Source organism: Hevea brasiliensis, chromosome 6, assembly GCF_030052815.1.
Source record: "Hevea brasiliensis isolate MT/VB/25A 57/8 chromosome 6, ASM3005281v1, whole genome shotgun sequence".
NCBI classification, from domain to species: domain Eukaryota; kingdom Viridiplantae; phylum Streptophyta; class Magnoliopsida; order Malpighiales; family Euphorbiaceae; genus Hevea; species Hevea brasiliensis.
In genome coordinates, this window is record NC_079498.1 from 98,309,311 (window position 1) to 98,328,999 (window position 19,689).

Sequence of the window (19,689 nt, forward strand, 5' to 3'; positions counted from 1 at the left end):
GAGATGGATAAGATAATGGATGATAAGTTAAAGAAGAAAATTCTCAGTTAGTTCTGGTTTATTATGAATTCAAAATATAAAAATATGAAACTCATATATTTAATAAATAAATTTTATTTTGCATATCTTAATCTATGATGGACTGAATTTAGGTAGGAAAGAGAGTCATTAAATTATAGATCGAAGGAAAAAAGGCAATATTTTCTAATGAATCAAGCACTCATCTCTGATTCCATTTATGGTGGAAGGCTTGCAAAAATTAAACAGTTTTAAAGGCAAACAGTTGATTGAGTTGAAATAATTCAATCATTCAACGCCTAGAAAACATAATGAATTGAAAGAGGCACTGCAACCAACACAGCCTCAGTTGGTGAGTGCAAAAGAACTAATCTTTCTACTCCCTTATTACTCCTAATTCCTATCCTGAATCAGATCATCTTGGCTAGACCCCAGCCAAATGACAAAATCATCGCAACCATAGCAAGGCTAGTTCCTTTTCCAACATTGGCTGATGCACCCCCACTATGAGAATCCGCATCAGGAGAATCTGCCGTGGGACCATCCATGAAGGGAGATGAGGCTGAAGAATCTGCAGCTGGGGAAGGAGAGTTCGACGGTGTATCAGCTGTGGGTGAGTCAGCATCTGCTGGTGCAGGAGCCATATCTGAGGCAGGGGCCGGAGGCTTTGCTTTGGATGGTGCAGGTGCCTTGGCTGGTGATGGGGTTTTTGTGCTTGTATTACTCTTGGTAACAGATTCAGGCATTATTAGAGAGCTAACCTGCAGCACAGAAATATTATATGGTTGGGCAGTAACGGACTGAACCAAATTGGCATTAAGACTCGATCCCGCAACAGCAGAACCAAAGGCAACCTGATCACCACCCATATCTGTCACATTCAAGAACCCTTCTTTGCCTCCGGCTTGGCCAGTGGACTGGTAAAGGGTGGTGAGAATTGCAGATTTCTTTGACAATCTTTGGAGCTTTGCAAGATCATAATAATCCAATATCACATGCAGGCTCAAGACCCTCTTCTGCACATCCGATGATAGTCCATTAAGAGGGGATACGTTGCCATTATCAACAGCGAGGACGGTGATCGTTCGGCGGCTATTAATGGCGTCTGCTAATTGGGTTCGTGATAACATATCATTGAAGTTGCCGAAATCCGAGTAGTTGCTTAGGATTCTGGTGATGTTAAAAGTAGAAACAGTAGAGAAGAGAAGAAAGAAAGAGAAGAAGAGAGCAAAATGAGAAGCGGAGAAGCTGATGAGAGACATTGTTAACTCTTCACTTGCACATAAATTAGAGAAGTGACGAGTGATAGAGAAGGAAAGTACATTAGAAAGTGAGGTAAAATAGAAGTTTTATATGCAAATCGAGTGGACAGGAACACAGGTCTATATTTGTCGAGGAGTTGGTCTACTAGATCGATCCGCGGAGTTTGAGGGGATGCTTGGAGCTTGGTTTCTCGTCAGAAATGAGGGAGAAAATGGTTGCCAGATGCCAGGTTTATAATGGATTTGACAATTTTTGCCCTGAAACTTTGATTCTCCAAGTGTTTCAACAGTTCAACGTTTTTTAAAAATTATTAGGTGCACTCATAGTATCTCCCATAATTACATGAGATTTATAAGAATGATCCATTTTTCTGTAAGATGATGCATCTAATAATTATAGCCAATGTTTTCAGGATGTCAACAATTCATGCACTACCTTTTCCTTAACATTATATAATAATAAAATTGCACTTAAACAAATAATAATAATAATAATAATAATAATAATAATAATAATAATAATAATAATAATATGGCAAACTCAGGATAATTAAATAACTCTATTAAAAGAAATTATTTCTCCTTTATATTAATTAATAAAATATATAAATTTTATGTAGTCTTTTCTTAATATATATACCTTCACTTATATTTCATTAAAAATTAAATTATTCATATTACTAAATTATTATTGAAATAATAAATTTTATTCCTTCTAGAGGTATATTAATAAGTTAATAAATAATTTACTATTTTTTTTTAAAGTGGCTTATAAATTAGGATAAATAAAAAAAAAGGTAAGTATCTTTTTGTGGAATGGAGAGAGTAGTATTTTATTCCACTAAAATTTTAGATTTGTTTCACTAAATTTTAAAATTGTCTCCAAATAATTGATATTATGTTATATTAGCTATTTTAATAACCGTTAACTGTTTATTTAGCTGTTAACTATTAGATATTAGCTATTAATAGTTATTTGTTTATATAATAATTTAAAGTCAGAGTGTTCAAAAAAAATAGTTGTTGAATTAGCTATTAAATATAAAAATAATGGTATCATCTTTTTTATAATAGCTAAAATACTCTCTCAACTAGTGGTGGCCACGGTTCAGGAACTGCCGGTTATGGTTGTTGAATCGCCGATTTAGGTTCAATGAAATTATAAACCTGAACCAAACCGCTAGGGGAGGGTTTGAAAGACGGTTTCTGAACCGCCGGTTTCGGTTTAAACTTCGGTTTAAAACGGTTTGAAGGGCGGTTCGAAAAAAGGACGGTTCAATATGGTTTGGAGGATGGTTTGAGAGCAGTTTAGGGGCAGTTTAAGGGTAGCTTAGATAAAAAAAAATTAGAGAACAATTTTATTGATTCAGAATTTAAGTTATATATATACAAAAATATTTTAATTTTTCTTATAAATCTTTCAATCAAAATAAAATAAGAAAGAAAATCATTTATCTTTAAGAAAAATTTAATAAGTAAAGACTTGAACCTGATTAAAAAACTAGAGATGAAATTAATTTTTTTTAAAGAAATTAGCAAAAAGTATATGAACTTAATTTTGCCTATGTATCCCTTTAGGATTTAGAGGAATGAAAACTTCTAGTTCTATTACTTGCATTTTTTTAAAAATTATATGATAATTGATAATTAAAAAAGTATAAAAGAGAAAACAAAATTAAAATAGAGGGTATTGAAAATTTTATTGAGGATTTAAAATAAAAACAAAGTAATTGAGATAGTATTAAAAATTTCAGTAAGTATATAAAATAATAAAGTAGGAAAATTGAAAAAGTACTGGAAATTAAAAGGAGTGTAGAAAATAATTATTTAGAAAATTTGAGAGAAATTAAAAAAGTATTAAGAATTGAAGAGAGTATAGAGAATAATTGTGCAGATAATTAATGATATATATAAATGAATTAGGAGTGAGGTAACATATTTAATGAATTTTTTTTGCATTTCAATCGCTGATTTAATCCGGTTTGGAATAGTTGGTTCAATCCGGTTCGGAACCGCCGGTTCACGGTTCCTGAAAAATATGAACCTGAACCAAACCGCAGAATGAAGGTTTTGGTCCGATTCGAAATAGATTCCGGTTTTGATTGGTTTTGGTCCGATTTTGATCAAACCGGTTCTAGTTCAATTCCGGTTCAAAACCGGATTGTGGCCACCCCTACCCTCAACTTCAAAAAGTTTGAAGGAGTAATGTTTCATAAACCATTTTCTTAACTTTTAAATATTAGTATAAATATTATATTATTGAAAAGTATGAATAAGTACGAGAGGTAATATTTAATTTAGAGTCAAAATACAAAAAACAATCTTAAAAGCTATTACCAAATAGAGACATTACCTCTGTTAATAAATATTTTGAATTCCCACTATTTCTTCCATCAGTAATTGAAGTTAGGAAATTGATATGTTCTAAGTTTAGATCTTCTCATTTAACAATTATAAGATTTATTACATTTATTATGAGAATGTTTAAAGGGTGAAAATTATGTTATGCCTATGGGATAGTTATGGGATAGTCCATCAATCTATTAAATTATTTTAAATAAAAAAGCATGCATTTATAGCAACAAAGTTCAAAATATATGCATATACTTTGGAAAAAAATTTAACATCTTAATTTATATTATAATTTATTTAATTCATGTAATTTTATTTTTATAACAAATTAAAAGTTTTTATGGATGTAATTCTCCCTTACTTTTGGCCTTGGGTGTTGGTTTCATTAACTACTTGTATAAAGAATATAACAGGATGAATACAAGAAATATTTTGATACACAATATAAATGAGAAACTAACACAGCAAATGTAAAACAAATTGAGGTAAAAATAATAATTTGTCATTTTTCATTCATGAAATTAAACAACAGCTTTACACTCTGATTAGGAGGAGGTAAAATAAAGTAAGCTTGTTTTAAAGTAAAATTTTTTTGTATTTTTAAATTTTTATAGTTTTTTTTACTGTTGTTTGGAAATAATGAAAAAATTTTAAAAATTGTTGAAAATTTTGAAGAAAAAATATTTTTAACCCATCAATTTAGTGGATTTAAAAATATAAATTTTTTAAAGATTTTAAAAAAACTCTAAAAATTTTACTTTAAAATTTTTTTACTCTCTCATATATGTTCAAATTTTTCAAACTTTAATAAAAACTTTTCATTACTTTAAAACTTTCATCCCAAGCAAAGGCTTAAATAAATAAAAATAAAACAGTATTATCATAATATAAACTGCAATTAATAATGTAGACTAGCTGACTTTAAATAGATATAGCAAACTCATTTGGATTGTGTTGTCTCATTATTTGTTTGGGATAAGCTATTTGAGTTAAATATAAAATTTGAACAAATCTCATCCTCTTGAATTAGTTTTTGGGCTTTTTCTTAATATAGTATGAGAGCTTGTACTATTTTAATATGGGGTCATATATATTTGCTACACTCCAGTATAAGATGTATAAAAGAATGGCTTATATTTTGTATTTCCTTAATCTAGTATATATACAGCAAGGGCAAGAGTGATATCCCACAATTATAGGATATAATCATGCTATTACAGAATGTCAACTTAAATATTATACAAAATAAGGAAATGAATATTACAGAAAATAAGAAAATAATCCTCATTGATCAAGAGCTGAGATTTCGATTTGACATGCTGTTATTATGCCCCCGCAAGATAGGGGTGGTGTCAACAACTCCTATCTTGGAGAAATTTTTCTGAAACAGGTGCTTGGCTGGTGCCTTGGTAAGGGAATCAGCTAGCTGGTCAGCAGAGTGAACATGAAGAACACGAAGTTTAGAACACTGAACTTGCTCTCGGACAAAGTGAAAATCTATAGCAATATGTTTCATTCTGCTATGGAAAACTGGATTTTGACAAAGAAATGTGGTGCCAACATTATCACAATAAACGACAGGTGTCGATGTTGGAACTTGAAGCTCAAAGAGAAGATTTTGGATCCAATTTACCTCAGCTACAATGGCAGCTACTACCCCGTATTCTGCTTCAATAGATGAGCGAGCAACAATCTTTTGTTTCTTAGAAGACCAACTGATTGGTGTTTGACCATGAGATAAGCTGAGGTTGAACAGCGATAATTTGCATCTCCAGCCCAATCAGCATCTGAATATGCATGAAGATCAAGATTCCTAGATTTGCAAATACTTAAACCATGCATAAGAGTTTGTTTTAAATAGCGTAAAATGCGCTTGGTAGCCTGCCAGTGAAGGGTCGATGGTTGATGCATAAATTGGGACAATTTATTGACAGCAAATGAGATGTCCGGACGAGTGAATGATAGTTATTGAAGAGCCCAAATCACTTGTCGATATTGTTTAGCATCAGTGGGTGGAGCTCCATCATTCAATGTGAGTGTAGTTGTGGAGCTTAATGGAGTTTGAACTCCTTTACAATCAAGCATGTTATGTTTCTGAAGAAGCTCTGTAATATACTTGGATTGAGATAGGAGAAGACCACCTGAGTAAGGTACGACTTCTACTCCAAGAAAGAAATGTAATGCTCCAAGGTCTTTAAGTGAGAATTTTTTGGAGAGATCAGCAATTGTTTGAGAGAGAGCTTGAGAATGATTTCCTGTCAGTACAATATCGTCAACATAAATAAGAAGTATAAGGAGAATACCGCCATGTGAGTATATAAATAATGAGTTGTCCGAGCGCGAATTCACAAAGCCATATTTAGTCAAAAATTATCGTAGGGTACCAGGCCCTTGGTGCTTGACGAAGACCGTAGATGGGCTTATTTAAGCGACACACATGTGATGGAAATTCAGAATGAATAAATCCAGGTGGTTGTTGCATGAAGACTTCATCTTTAAGGGTGCCTTACAAGAAGGCATTATTGACATCTAGCTGACGAAGTGGCCACCCTTGTTGGACAGCAAGTGATAGAACAATTCTGACCGTGACTGCCTTAACAATTGAATTGAATGTAGAGTGGAAATCAATCCCTAGACGTTGAGTAAATCCTTTGGCTATAAGGCGTGCCTTGTACCTATCAAGAGAACCATCAGCTTTTCTTTTTATTCGATAAATCTACTTACAGCCCACTATATTTTGTGATGAGTGTGCTGGAACAAGATCCCATGTATGATTATATATTAAGGCATCAAACTCTTCACACATGGCAGTACGCCAATGGGAATGCTGCTGGGCTTGGCGAATGGTTGTACGTGTGGTAAGATCAAAGCATCCAGCTAGATAGTCAAAGGGAACTTTGGGTTTCAAGATATTATTTTGTGATCGGGTGATCATACGATTTGGAGGTGGTGGTAGGGTGGAGGGTTGATTTTGAGGTTGTGGTGAGAAAGATAAGGATCTTAACGTGCTTGTAATAGTGTTGGAATCTGAAGCAGTAGTGGCAGCCATGGTAGGTGGCGATGAAGAAGTTTCTGTTTGAGTGACCGAAGAAGTGGTAGGAGGGGATAGTAGATTTGGATCAGGAAGTGGAATGAGAGGCATATCAAAAGAGGTGGATGATGCCTCTTGAGAGGTAACCACAGGTGAAGAAAAGAGATCATGCCATTCAAGTGGGGCTTGTAAGGATGACAAGGAAGAGAAGATTGTTTTGTATGGAAATTCAGATTCTAAGAATTTAACATGTCGAGATAGAAAAACTTTTGAGGTGGTGGGATCGAAACATTGGTAACAGTGATGAGAGAGGGAATATCCGATGAAAACACAAGGTTGAGATTTTGGTTCTAATTTATTTTTGGCGTATGGTTGAAGCCAAGGGTAACATAGGCAACCGAAGATACGAAGTTTAGAGTATGTAGGTGTGTCACGGAAGAGTACAGCAAAGGGAGATTTATTTTGAAGGATTGAAGTAGGCAAACGATTGATGAGATAAATAGTTGTTTGACACGCAAAGGACCATATAGAGGATGGAAGGGATGCTTGGTGAAGAAGAGTTCGGGCAGTCTCAACAATGTGTCGATGTCGCCGTTCAGCTATGGCAATGTGTTGAGGAGTGTATGGAGGGGAGAATAAATGTTGAATTCCTTGAGATAAAAGGTAAGAATGCAACCCCTCATACTCACCACCACCATCTGAGTAAACAGTGGTAATTTTTGTGTTGAAGTAATTTTCAACAAGGGTTTTAAATTTGATAAAAATTAGGGTAACTTTAGATTTATACTTTAAGGTATATAGCCATGTGTATTTGGAAAATGGTCAACAAAAATGACATAATATAGTTGTTTGTCAAGAGAGGCAATAGGAGAGGGCCCCCATACATCAGTAAAAATAACTTAAAGTGGTTTTGTACTAACCAGTGTTGAACTAGAAAAGGTAGTTTATGACTTTTATTGCAGTAGCATGAATTACAAAAAGTGAAAGATGACTTTTTGGAGTGAGGTAGTGAAAATTGAGAGACAACGGATTGAAGGACACGCAAATGTGGGTGACCGAGTCGACGATGCCAGTGATTTAGAGATGGTGAGGCAACAGCAAATTGAGTTGTGGGTGTGTCTGATTTCAGGAAGGAAGTTGATGAGGATGGCCACTCATACAGGTTGTTCTTATTCTGGCCGCGAACCAAGGATGCCCCTGTGCTCAGATCCTTCACAATAAAAGAAGATGGAAAAAATTCAATATAGGTTTGATTTTGAGCACAAAATTTTCAAACAGATATGAGATTCTTTCGTATAGCAGGTGCACATAAAACATTATTTAAAGTGAATGAAGTTTGAGAAGTGGGAAGAAGAGAAGAGCCAATGTGAGTAATAGGGATACCATTACCATCACCCATAGTAACCTCATCGGTGCTAGCATACTTATAAAGATTATTGAGATTTTGATGATCAGTAGTAATGTGATGAGATGCGCCAGTATCGAGAACCCATGGAGTTAAGGAAGAGGTGGGTAATTTAGCAGCAAAATAAGCTTGAGGATTTTTGGGAGGACGAGAACGACAAGTTTTGGCAATATGGCCAAATTTGTCACAAAGTTGGCATTGGATACGACCATGGGAATGAGGAGGGAAGTGAGGGCGCCAACCAAATGGTTGTCGAGGGTTAAAGGATTGGATTTGATGTGATTGATTTTGGGTTGAGCTAAAGGGGCGAGGAGAAGAGTTTTGTGAATCATAATGAGAAGATTGTTGATTGCCCCATCTCTTTTTATTGGACTGATTTGAAGGAGGCTGAGATCGAGGAGTTTGTTGTGTCAGATTGGCAGTGATGGTGGCTAAAGGTTTCTTGAGTTCTTCATGTTTGAGAAATAGCTCATGATCAGAAAGTTTGTCAAATAATTCTTCAAAAGATATTGGAGAATCCCGAGCCCAAATAGCAGCACTGATTTCTTTATATTCAGGACCCAGACCACTCAAGATCTTGACTACTAATTCAGCATTGCTGATAGGAGAACCAGCAGTGCCTAATTCATCGGTAATGGACCGAATTTCACATAAATATTCAGCAATAGATTTGGTGTCACAAGTAACCTTGGCTAGCATGTCTCGGAGACTATAGATTCGGGGTTGAGATTTGTTGGCATAGGTAATGTGAAGAAATTCCCATGCTTGATGAGAAGTGAGAGCAGAAGCAACTGAAGGAGCAATGGTGATATCAACTGAAGCCATAATGGCATTCCAGATTAGATTGTCTTATCTGGTCCAGATTTTGTAAGCCGGATTAATGATCTCTTGGTCATTTTGGGGGGACAAGAACTGGTGCCATCAACAAAGGAGATTAAATCATACCCATAAAGAAGGGTGGAGACTTGAGCTGTCCATGGTGGCAAAGGTGCTGCTGCCCGTAAGCTTCATGGGTAGTTGAGATGAGGGGTGAAAGCTAACAATAGAGTTAGAGAGAGGAGAAATTCTTGCTATGACAACTGGTGGAGAAGTAGTGGTGGAGGATGAAGATGGAGGGGAGGAGTTGATTGTATTTTCAGACATAATTAGAAGAAGGATCGTGAGGCTGCCAAGCTCATAAGTGCTCTGATACCATATAAGATGTATAAAACAATGGCTTGTGTTTTGTATTCCTTCATCCGGTATATATACAAAAAGGGCATGAGTGATATCCCACAATTATAGGATATAATCATGCTGTTACAGAATGTCAACTTAAATATTATACAAAATAAGGAAATGAATATTACACAAAATAAGAAAATAATCCTTATTGATCAAGAGCTGAGATTTAATACCTAAGTGTAAAGAATATTGGTTTGGTATAAAATATTTTAGCTAAATATAATATTTAAGTAAATCTTCTCTCTTTTAGCTAACTTAAAGTAGAGAACTTAATCATTAAATTTTTACTTTTCTTTAATTTAGTTATTTTTTTTATTTTCTTTTCAAAAAAATTGTATTAATGTCCAATGTGCTAAGTGATAAAAATTACACGAGGATATGCCATGTAACAATTTTTTTTTTTTTAAGAAATAGGTTTGGATTGATTAAGAAATTTAAGAAAGATTATATAGATTTAATATGCATGTAATTAATTTCAAAATAATATACACTTATATATAGTTATTGAATAAAAGATACAAAATTGTTAAAACATTTTTTATGGACAATTAATCATATAAGAGATAATATTTAATTCAAAATTAGTATTTAGTTTGAATGGATAACATACAATATTTTGATATTTTGCTATTTCACACAAATAGAGGGTAATTATGTCACACCTTGCCCCTCTGTAAGGCATAACATGATCCCGTAAAATATCTAATGAACTACCAAACTTCACCTACCGATAACTCATTAAGTACCCTACAAGGGATTTTAAGACAATTTTCTTATTTTTGATAAATGGTGAGCATTTTCTAATAAGTGTTTAAAACATTTAATTAAAATTAAAATTAGTTAATATTTTTTGTCCATTTTATTTTTCCGCAAATTTTATAAAAATTTTGCCAGAGTTCCGTCTGTATTTTGAGAAAATAGTTCTTCAAATACCTGAAAAAAAGGCACTTCCAATAATTTTTCAACCACAACTTCAAAATCATACTGTAGACCCTTATTTTGTGATGAGTATGTGCATTGAGGTCGTAGGAAACCCGATAATGAAAAATTATATGACTGTAAGATGTAATTGGAGGCATGGAGCTGAATTATTAATTCCGTGGCAAGATCTTGAAAAAAATAAAAATAATAATAAAGTTTTGGGGAAATTAATTTAATTAAATTTAAATAAAATTTTATTTTGTTTAAATTTAATATGGGTAGTTCTTAAATGAATCTAACTAAGTTTAATTGGGCTCCATGGGCCTAAGAAAGCCTAGCTAGGAATTTTAAATGGGACCTATTTAATTATTTTCTGAAAATTAAAATAACGAAATATATCTCTCCTCCTTGGCCCCACTCTCTTCCTCACTCCCTATTGGTGTCACCATCTTTCCCTCTCTTTCTATTGGTTGGAACACCTCACCCATATTCCAGTCTCATCTAAATTCATCAATTCTAGTCATTTAAGTTATCTGAACTTTATCTCACTAGGACTCCAAACCCTACCACACCTCTTCGTCACTCCCTATTGGTGCATTCCATTTTTTCCTGTCTTCCTATTGGTTGAAACACCTCACTCATATCCTAGTCTTATTCAAATTCTGCAATCGTAGTTGTTTAAGTCATCTAAACTTTATCACCCTAAGACTCCAAACCCTATCACACCTCTCTCCCAAAACCCTATAAATACCCTACTAGAGAAGGGAAGAGGGGAAGATGATGGGAGGAAAGAGGAAGAGAAAATTCAGAGCTATAAGAAATTTAGATATATTCAAGACTTTTTTGAGTTCTTCCTTATTTTTTTATTTTCTTCAAGAAGATTTTCAGACAAGATTTCTAGAAGGTTAGTTTTTATTGTTTTCTTTTCAAGATCTATGCCACACAATATTTTAATTCTATGCTCTTTGTCTTCAATTTATTTTATATGTTCATATAGATCATGTAATCATGTTTAATTTGAGGGGATACACAACTCTGCACATGTTTAGTTTCTGTCTCTCGTACTTTTATTATTTTTCTTTATTTTCTTTATTTTTTATTACAAACAAAATTGGTAAGTAGCCCTAAGGTAAGTACCAAAGAGGGCATTTGCGCGGAGCTTATATGGAGCTAAACGGGAGTAAGCCAGGGATATCATTGCCATACTAGAAGAGAAGACCCTTTTTTAAGGGTAGCTTGCCCCAATGACAACTGCATTTACCAACAGGTAAGTAACTCTAAATTTATCGAATAACCATTGGCATGAAATTGTAGTAATAATAGAACTTTTATTTGGTAAATGAAAATTAACCTTGTTTTTTAATTTAACTAACTTTTGCATGTAATAAATTTAAATAAATACTTTGTAAATTAAAATTAATCTTGTTTGTAAATTAAACTAACATTGGCATGTAAATAAATTTAATTTAATATTTGATAATTGTAAAATAAATTTGCATGTTAGAAATCTTTATTAGGTTGTGATTGTTTGGGCCTTATGTGATATTAGAATAAATTACACATGTTCATAATTAACTTGTAGTAATAATAGTAATAATAGAATAAATTGTAGTAATAATAGAACTTTTATTTGGTAAATGAAAATTAACCTTGTTTTTTAATTTAACTAACTTTTGCATGTAATAAATTTAAATAAATACTTTGTAAATTAAAATTAATCTTGTTTGTAAATTAAACTAACATTGGCATGTAAATAAATTTAATTTAATATTTGATAATTGTAAAATAAATTTGCATGTTAGAAATCTTTATTAGGTTGTGATTGTTTGGGCCTTATGTGATATTAGAATAAATTACACATGTTCATAATTAACTTAGTTCAATTATCCTTAGGGTAACTTGATGAAAATTAATTAATTAGATTAAATAGAAACATAGGGTTATTCGAAATTGAATTTGTTTGTAAATTAAATTCTCAATAATAAATTAATTTTAGTCATCTGGTAAATATCATTTAAATAATTAGCAACCCCATAGATAGGAATTACTTGTGCATGAAAATTGTGTGTAAACAACAATCCTTTTGTGAATTACTTGCGTGTGTAGGATTAGAATTGCATTTTTTAGGATAAAGTTTAATAAAGGAATAATAAACAAGACTTATAGAAACATTAGTAGAGGACTGGCACTCGAATTAACGAGGTTAGACCAGGCGTAAGGGGTGCCTAACACCTTCCCCTTACGTATCCACTATCCCGAACCTAGACATTGGGCTATGGTAATGACGGTTGTGGAAACTCTACAAGGAGTAAGTTGTCATCCATGACCCTCGGAAGAAACACTGAATATGTCCCGGTTATTACCCGGGTGGCGACTCTTGTCTATCTATGCCTTCGTGGCATAAATCCTTAGTACCGTGGTAGTGTTATGAGAAGACGGTACTTACCAGTGGTTTGATTCTATTAGGATTGTATGAAGTGCATGTCTAGGAAATGCCGTCTAAGGAGGTGGTACTTAAGTGAGACCATTGTGACTCCACCATCTTTCCTGGGCATTACCTGGTGCATTTTATATAATTCTAATGGATGATATTTCGCCTCACGCCCCTGCTCCCCACAGTTTGGCGACTCCACTGGGGACTAAATGGATAGTTACTCCAATATGTTTCTATTAGTCTAATATTATTCCTTTATTAAACTTTTTGCATTGCACTACACTATCACACAGATCACCCTTACCCTTTTAGCCTCGTTAGTACTAGCCAAGGAGACCATGGTTCTACTCGAGCTATGACGAATTGGTGAATGTTAGCACCCCATGCCGTACCTTCAAGTATATAAAAGAGCCACAGCTCCGGCCGTTGTGCTTAATGGACAAGCTCTCGCATGGGTGACCCTTTTCCTATCCAATAAAGCCCATGAGCCATAGATTTCAACCCTAGGTACCAGTAGATTTTGTTATCTTTGGATTTATAACCTTACTATTTAAACCATAAGTTCTAGTGGTAGTTGAGATGAACCCAGGCCTATGCATAAACCCAATGTGTGTATAGGCCCAAGTCCATTTCAAAACCCATGTTAAGCAAGAGGATGCTTACTTATGGTTAAACTTTAAGGATATAAATCCTTTGTTTGTGAGGGAAAGATCGTCCTGGACCACCCCCTGTTGGTGTGTCCAGTGTACCATAGCTTAGGATAGAATTTTTTTTTACCCTGCACGTGAGAGTTGAAGGTATAAGGGGGCGAAGATTCAGTTCTATAGATTTTTTTTTTTTTTCGGTTTTGATTCAGTCTTTGGTCCGATTTTAGTTTAGTTTATATGGTCTGGTTTTGGTTTAGTTTTTGTTCTATTGGTATGGTTTGGTTTTGGTTTTGTAAAAGTAAAGGCAAAAAAAAAAAAAAAAAGAAAAAATGGTCTATTCATGCATTGCATTTATGTACATAGCATACTTAGGTTAACCTTTAAATCCTTTTTTTTTTTTGAGCAAACATAGCCTCGAAATACACCAAAGAGACTTCCAATCAGGTCACTTGGGTTAGGGAAGGAAAGAGACTAGTAAGGATTTCACCTGCACTACTTAAGATGAAAGAAACTATGGCCGTGCTTGATGAAATATTGAACACCAAGATGTTTGAGCTGGAAGAGACAATTGTGATCAACTTTAGAAAGAGGCCCCGAGGTAGGCCAATTAAGTGGCATTAAAGTTATTGAGGTTCAAATTGTGTCTCACACCCCAAGGAGATTTTTTCCAATTCAGCCAAACCTTATCTAAAGTTTTGGAGCGTCTCAAAGTGCAAGACCTCCTGTAGCTCTTAGCACCCAGACCACTACCAAATCCAGTCCCACCTAGTTATGATATCAACCAATGTTGTCGGTTCTACCAAGCCCACAGTCATTACACCGACTGATGCTTTCAACTTAAGCATGATATCTAAGACCTAATTGATGCCAAAAGGATAATTGACCTAGAATATCAACCCAAAAGCCCCATGCTTAGCCAAAATTTCTACTTACACCAGATCTCTACATGATCTCCATCACCCCAAATAACCCTAATAGAATTATTGACTTTATCCAACCCATCCAAAAGCCCAATAACCTCAGTCTATAATGGTTGTTGACATTTGTGATAATTCTAGCTATGATGAGGGTCCTTTAGACGTTTTGATCAATTTTGATAAGGAGGTAGTTGCATTACAACTAGATGGTTCAGTTCCACTAGTGTTTGATTTTCAAGTTATTGAAGTCTATAAAAACTAGATGGATCTAAAGGTGGCTACTATGAAGAAAGGGATGAAGTTTTTTCTTAGCACAGGCCTAGAAGAAAGTATAGATGGTCTGGTGACTTTTCTTGAAATGAAGGGGTAGATCACAAGGTATGGTTTGGGCTATGAGCCAACTAAAGAGGAAAAAGAGTCAAAAACCTCCTAAGTTCTTGAAAAAGAGGGGCAATTACCTGGACATATGATTAGGGGTTACTACATGTGAGAGTGCTAAAGCAGAAAATCAGGACCATTTATCTAAGGACTGCATGGAAAGCCAAACACCTAAGGCTACACCCCTAAGTTTGAGTCTATCTTTTGTAATGCTCACAGTAGTGATACTGATGTTTCTAATTCTGATGTACTTGATAAAGATTTTGAGGCAAAGATCAATAATATAACAAGTCCTTTTACTTACTTGTTTGATGTTTATTCTAATAGGCGTATGCATGGCATTCATAATCATTTAGAATTTATTTCTATTAATGCATCAAAATCAATCTCTATTAATTTGGGTATACCAAATAATCTTAAAGACATTAAGTTAGCTAAAGATTTAACCCAAGAAGAAAGAGATAAATTTATAGCCTTATTAACAAAGTACCAAGAAGCACATGCCTCGAGCTTAAAATCAGATGGTTGATTCCCAAGTCATGCTGGTGTCCCTATAGGAAAAGAGTGATCAAAAGTTGACTTAGCTAGTTATCCTAATGAGGAGTAAAATTTCATGCTATGAAGGATTAATAGTAGCACATGTGGACTTGGAGGGAGAAGGAAAATGATATGAAGACATAAGGAGGTCTCTGGAAGTGAGAGAATACTCACAATAAGCCTACAAAAGAGATAGAGCAATAATTCATAGATTAGCCACTCAATTTACTTTAGCTGGGGGGCAATTCTACAAACTCTTATGTGTGATAAAAAAATAGGCTGAGCAAATAATAAAGGAAGTACATGCAGGAAATGTGTAGTTCCCATATGAATGGAAATGTTCTAGTTGGGAAAAAATATTCGAAACATATAAGGATTGGCCTGAAAAACTCCCTTATATTCTTTAAGGTTATCGTAGTACTGCAAGGACATTAACGGGGGCAACCCCATTCTCTTTAGTGTATGAGACTAAAGCAATGCTATACATTAAGCAAGAGCTCAGATCCTTAAGAGTGATGCTAGAAGCTAAGATCCAAAATAAAAAGAGTGGGCTTAGAAGAGATATGAAGAACTAGCTTTAATTAAAAGAGAATGTGAGCCCTGTATCATATGCAGGCTTCTCAGAGGAAGATAGTTAGAGCCTTTAATAAGAAGGTGAAGCCAAGAAAGATCAAAGAGGGATACATAGTTTTGAAACAAGCTCGGCCCATCCCTTTTAATTTAAGAGGAAAGTTTACCCAAGTTAGGATAGTCCATGCATAGTCAACAAGATCTTACCACAGTAAGAATATTAGACTTGGATGGGAATGAATTTCAAGAACCAGTCAATTTAGACAGGCTCAAATGGTTTTGTGTGAGATAAGCCCGCTAGGCTGAAAACCTGCACAAGGTGGTCTAGGCAAAAATAAGGGTCAAAGAAAAAAGAACGAAAGAAAAAAAAAAAAGAAAAAGAAAAAGAAAAGAAAAGAAAAGAAAAAATACTAGGTTGAAAACCTGCAAAAGGCAATCTAGGTAAAAGGAGAGATGAGAGAAGATCTAGATGGAAAACCTGAAAAGGCCATTCGGCAGGTTATAAAGCTTATTTCTAACTTTGGAAGGTTTGAAATTTGGCAAAACTAAATGTAAGAGGGAGTAATGGTGTACCTGAATAAATAAAGAAGCTTTTATTGCATTAACCAGTAATAGGTTTTATTTAATTATGATCGCTAATGTTTGTGTCTTGAGGGATACATCAAATGATTAAGTAATTGAACTGTATTGTTTTGATTTAATCTATGTCTTCTGAGCATGACAAGTTAGGTGCTTGATATGAATGCCCTGGTAATTGTCTAATTTCAAAAAAAAAAAAAAAAGGAGCTCACTAGGTGGAAAACCCGAAAGGGCCGCTTAGGCAAAAGTTAGAGCAAGCCCGCTGAGATGAAAATCCAAAAGGACATTTCAGGCAAAAGTTAGGGCACAGAGAATAGAGTTCATGGAAGAGAAATGAGTCAAGGCAGAAACCATGGGGGGAGAGAAGAAAAAGAAAAATCAGAGGACAATTGTATTGTGACCTTAAGGAAGTCTTTTCGGTGAATAATTTTCCTTAAAAATTTTGAGGCTAAAAGAAAGTTTTTGCAAAAAAGAGATCCCTTAGAGGACTAAGTTTTTTTTAGAATCTCTAGTAAAATCAGCATGCCCATGATAGGAAGTAGCATACAGGAAACATAAAAATCAGAGAGAATTTTGAGACCCAGTCATCCCAATTTTTTCAAATCATGAATTAGATATTTTTTGGTAAGTCCTTAGACTTTGTTTAGGGCGCATGACATAGTTGTGTAAGGCATAGAAGAATATGCATCAACATGTCACCTGTAGGTGTATAAGGCGTAGCATAATATGCATCACCACAGTTTCAAGTGTCGAACTACGAGAGGGTTTGATTCTTCCTCAGGATAGCGAGGGGGATACATAGGTAGTTTAGGACCACGATCCTAAATGCGAACCCACAACATTTCATGACAGATATTTTTTGGTAAGTCCTTAGACATTGTTTAGGGCGCATGACATAGTTGTGTAAGGTATAGAAGAACATGCATCAACATGTCACCTGTGGGTGTGTAAGGCGTAGAATAACATGCATCACCATAGTTTCAATTGTCGAACTACGAGGGGGTCTGATTCTTCCTCAGGATAGCGAGGGGGATACGTAGGTAGTTTAAGACCGCGGTCCTAAATACGAACCCACAATATTTCATGACAGATATTTTTTGGTAAGTCCTTAGACGTTGTTTAGGGCATATAGCATAGTTGTGTAAGGCGTAGAAGAACATGCATCACCACAGTTTCAAGTGTCGAATTACGAGTGGGTCTGATTCTTCCTCAGGATAATGAGAAGGATACGTAGGTAGTTTAGGACTGCGGTCCTAAATACGAATCCACAACATTTCAAATCACACAGTTGCCATTGTCATGAGACTGTAGCTAGTCTCATGACACAGAGTGTATCAACAGAGCAAGATACACTCATTTTTCACATGACACAGTTATTACTGTTATGAGACCGTAGCTAGTCTCATAACATAGAGTATATTGACTGAGCAAGATATACTTGATCCTCATAGCCAATGTTTCATAGTTATTAGAAATTTGAGTTTCACTTTGACGAAACTTGAGCAATGCTTTCGCATTGATTTCAACTTTCGCCAAAGTGGGGGGTAAACTGTAGACCCTTATTTTGTGATGAGTATGTGCATTGAGGTCGTGGGAAACCCGATGATAAAAAATTATATGACTGTAAGATGTAATTGGAGACATGGAGCTGAATTATTAATTAGTGGTGATTTTGAAAAAATAAAAATAATAATAAAGTTTTGGGGAAATTAATTTAATTAAATTTAAATAAAATTTTATTTTGTTTAAATTTAATATGGGTAGTTCTTAAATGAATCTAACTAAGTTTAATTGGGCTCCATGGGCCTAAGAAAGCCTAGCTAGGAATTATAAATGGGACCCATTTAATTATTTTTTGAAAATTAAAATAACAAAATATCTCTCTCCTCCTTGGCCCCACTCTCTTCCTCACTCCCTATTGGTGTCACTATCTTTCCCTCTCTTTCTATTGGTTGGAACACCTCACCCATATTCCAGTCTCATCTAAATTCATCAATCCTAGTCATTTAAGTTATCTGAACTTTATCTCACTAGGACTCCAAACCCTACCACACATCTTCGTCACTCCCTATTGGTGCCTTCCATTTTTTCCTGTCTTCCTATTGGTTGAAACACCTCACTCATATCCTAGTCTTATTCGAATTCTGCAATCGTAGTTGTTTAAGTCATCTAAACTTTATCACCCTAAGACTCCAAACCCTATCACACCTCTCTCCCAAAACCCTATAAATACCCTACTAGAGAAGGGAAGAGGGAGGATGATGGGAGGAAAGAGGAAGAGAAAATTCAGAGCTATAAGAAATTTAGAGATATTCAAGACTTTTTTGAGTTCTTCCTTATTTTTTTCTTTTCTTCAAGAAGATTTTCAGACAAGATTTCTGGAAGGTTAGTTTTTATTGTTTTCTTTTCAAGATCTATGCCACACAATATTTTAATTCTATGCTCTTTGTCTTCAATTTATTTTATATGTTCATATAGATCATGTAATCATGTTTAATTTGAGGGGATACACAACTCTGCACATGTTTAGTTTCTGTCTCTCGTACTTTTATTATTTTTCTTTATTTTCTTTATTTTTTATTACAAACAAAATTGGTAAGTAGCCCTAAGGTAAGTACCAAAGAGGGCATTTGCGCGGAGCTTATATGGAGCTAAACGGGAGTAAGCCAGGGATATCATTGCCATACTAGAAGAGAAGACCCTTTTTTAAGGGTAGCTTGCCCCAATGGCAACTGCATTTACCAACAGGTAAGTAACTCTAAACTTATCGAATAACCATTGGCATGAAATTGTAGTAATAATATAACTTTTATTTGGTAAATTAAAATTAACCTTGTTTTTTAATTTAACTGACTTTTGCATGTAATTAATTTAAATAAATATTTTGTAAATTAAAATTAATCTTGTTTGTAAATTAAACTAACATTAGCATGTAAATAAATTTAATTTAATATTTGGTAATTGTAAAATAAATTTGCATGTTAGAAATCTTTATTAGGTTGTGATTGTTTGGGCCTTATGTGATATTAGAATAAATTACACATGTTCATAATTAACTTAGTTCAATTATCCTTAGGGTAACTTGGTGAAAATTAATTAATTAGATTAAATAAAAACATAGGGTTATTCGAAATTGAATTTTTTTGTAAATTAAATTCTCAATAATAAATTAATTTTAGTCATCTGATAAATATCATTTAAATAATTAGCAACCCCATAGATAGGAATTACTTGTGCATAAAAATTGTGTGTAAACAACAATCCTTTTGTGAATTACTTGCCTGTGTAGGATTAGAATTGCATTTTTTAGGATAAAGTTTAATAAATGAATAATAAACAAGACTTCTAGATACATTAGTAGAGGACTGGCACTCGAATTAACGAGGTTAGACCAGGCATAAGGGGTGCCTAACA

The 19,689-nt window shown here is 34.2% G+C and overlaps 2 protein-coding genes across 3 annotated transcripts; both read right to left on the bottom strand.

The window, feature by feature from the left end:
* Positions 1-207: 207 nt before the first annotated feature.
* LOC110644525 (fasciclin-like arabinogalactan protein 14) lies at positions 208-1,322 on the bottom strand. Its single transcript, XM_021797717.2, has one exon. The coding sequence runs from the start codon at positions 1,278-1,280 to the stop codon at positions 429-431; it is 852 nt and encodes a 283-aa protein (XP_021653409.2). The 5' UTR covers positions 1,281-1,322; the 3' UTR covers positions 208-428.
* Positions 1,323-7,588: 6,266 nt separating this feature from the next.
* Positions 7,589-8,962, bottom strand: LOC110643250 (retrovirus-related Pol polyprotein from transposon RE1). Of its 2 annotated transcripts, none has more exons than XM_021796626.2 (2): positions 8,053-8,962; positions 7,589-7,873 (listed from the first exon to the last, which is right to left on the bottom strand). In XM_021796626.2, the coding sequence occupies exons 1-2, from the start codon at positions 8,891-8,893 to the stop codon at positions 7,833-7,835; spliced, it is 882 nt and encodes a 293-aa protein (XP_021652318.2). In that variant the 5' UTR covers positions 8,894-8,962; the 3' UTR covers positions 7,589-7,832. The 2 variants fall into 2 exon arrangements, with proteins under 2 accessions (XP_021652318.2, XP_021651608.2); XM_021795916.2 differs by having other exon boundaries at positions 8,047-8,962.
* Between the last annotated feature and the right edge of the window lie 10,727 nt (positions 8,963-19,689).

What these genes read in the sequence shown, in the direction of transcription:
- LOC110644525 (XM_021797717.2), bottom strand. Translation starts at nt 1,280, where the DNA reads ATGTCTCTCATCAGCTTCTCCGCTTCTCATTTTGCTCTCTTCTTCTCT.
- LOC110643250 (XM_021795916.2), bottom strand. Translation starts at nt 8,893, where the DNA reads ATGGCTTCAGTTGATATCACCATTGCTCCTTCAGTTGCTTCTGCTCTC. An exon ending in TACTATGGGTGATGGTAATG is followed by an intron (nt 7,874 to 8,046) that starts GTATCCCTATTA and finishes TTTATTGTGAAG; the next exon opens with GATCTGAGCACAGGGGCATC.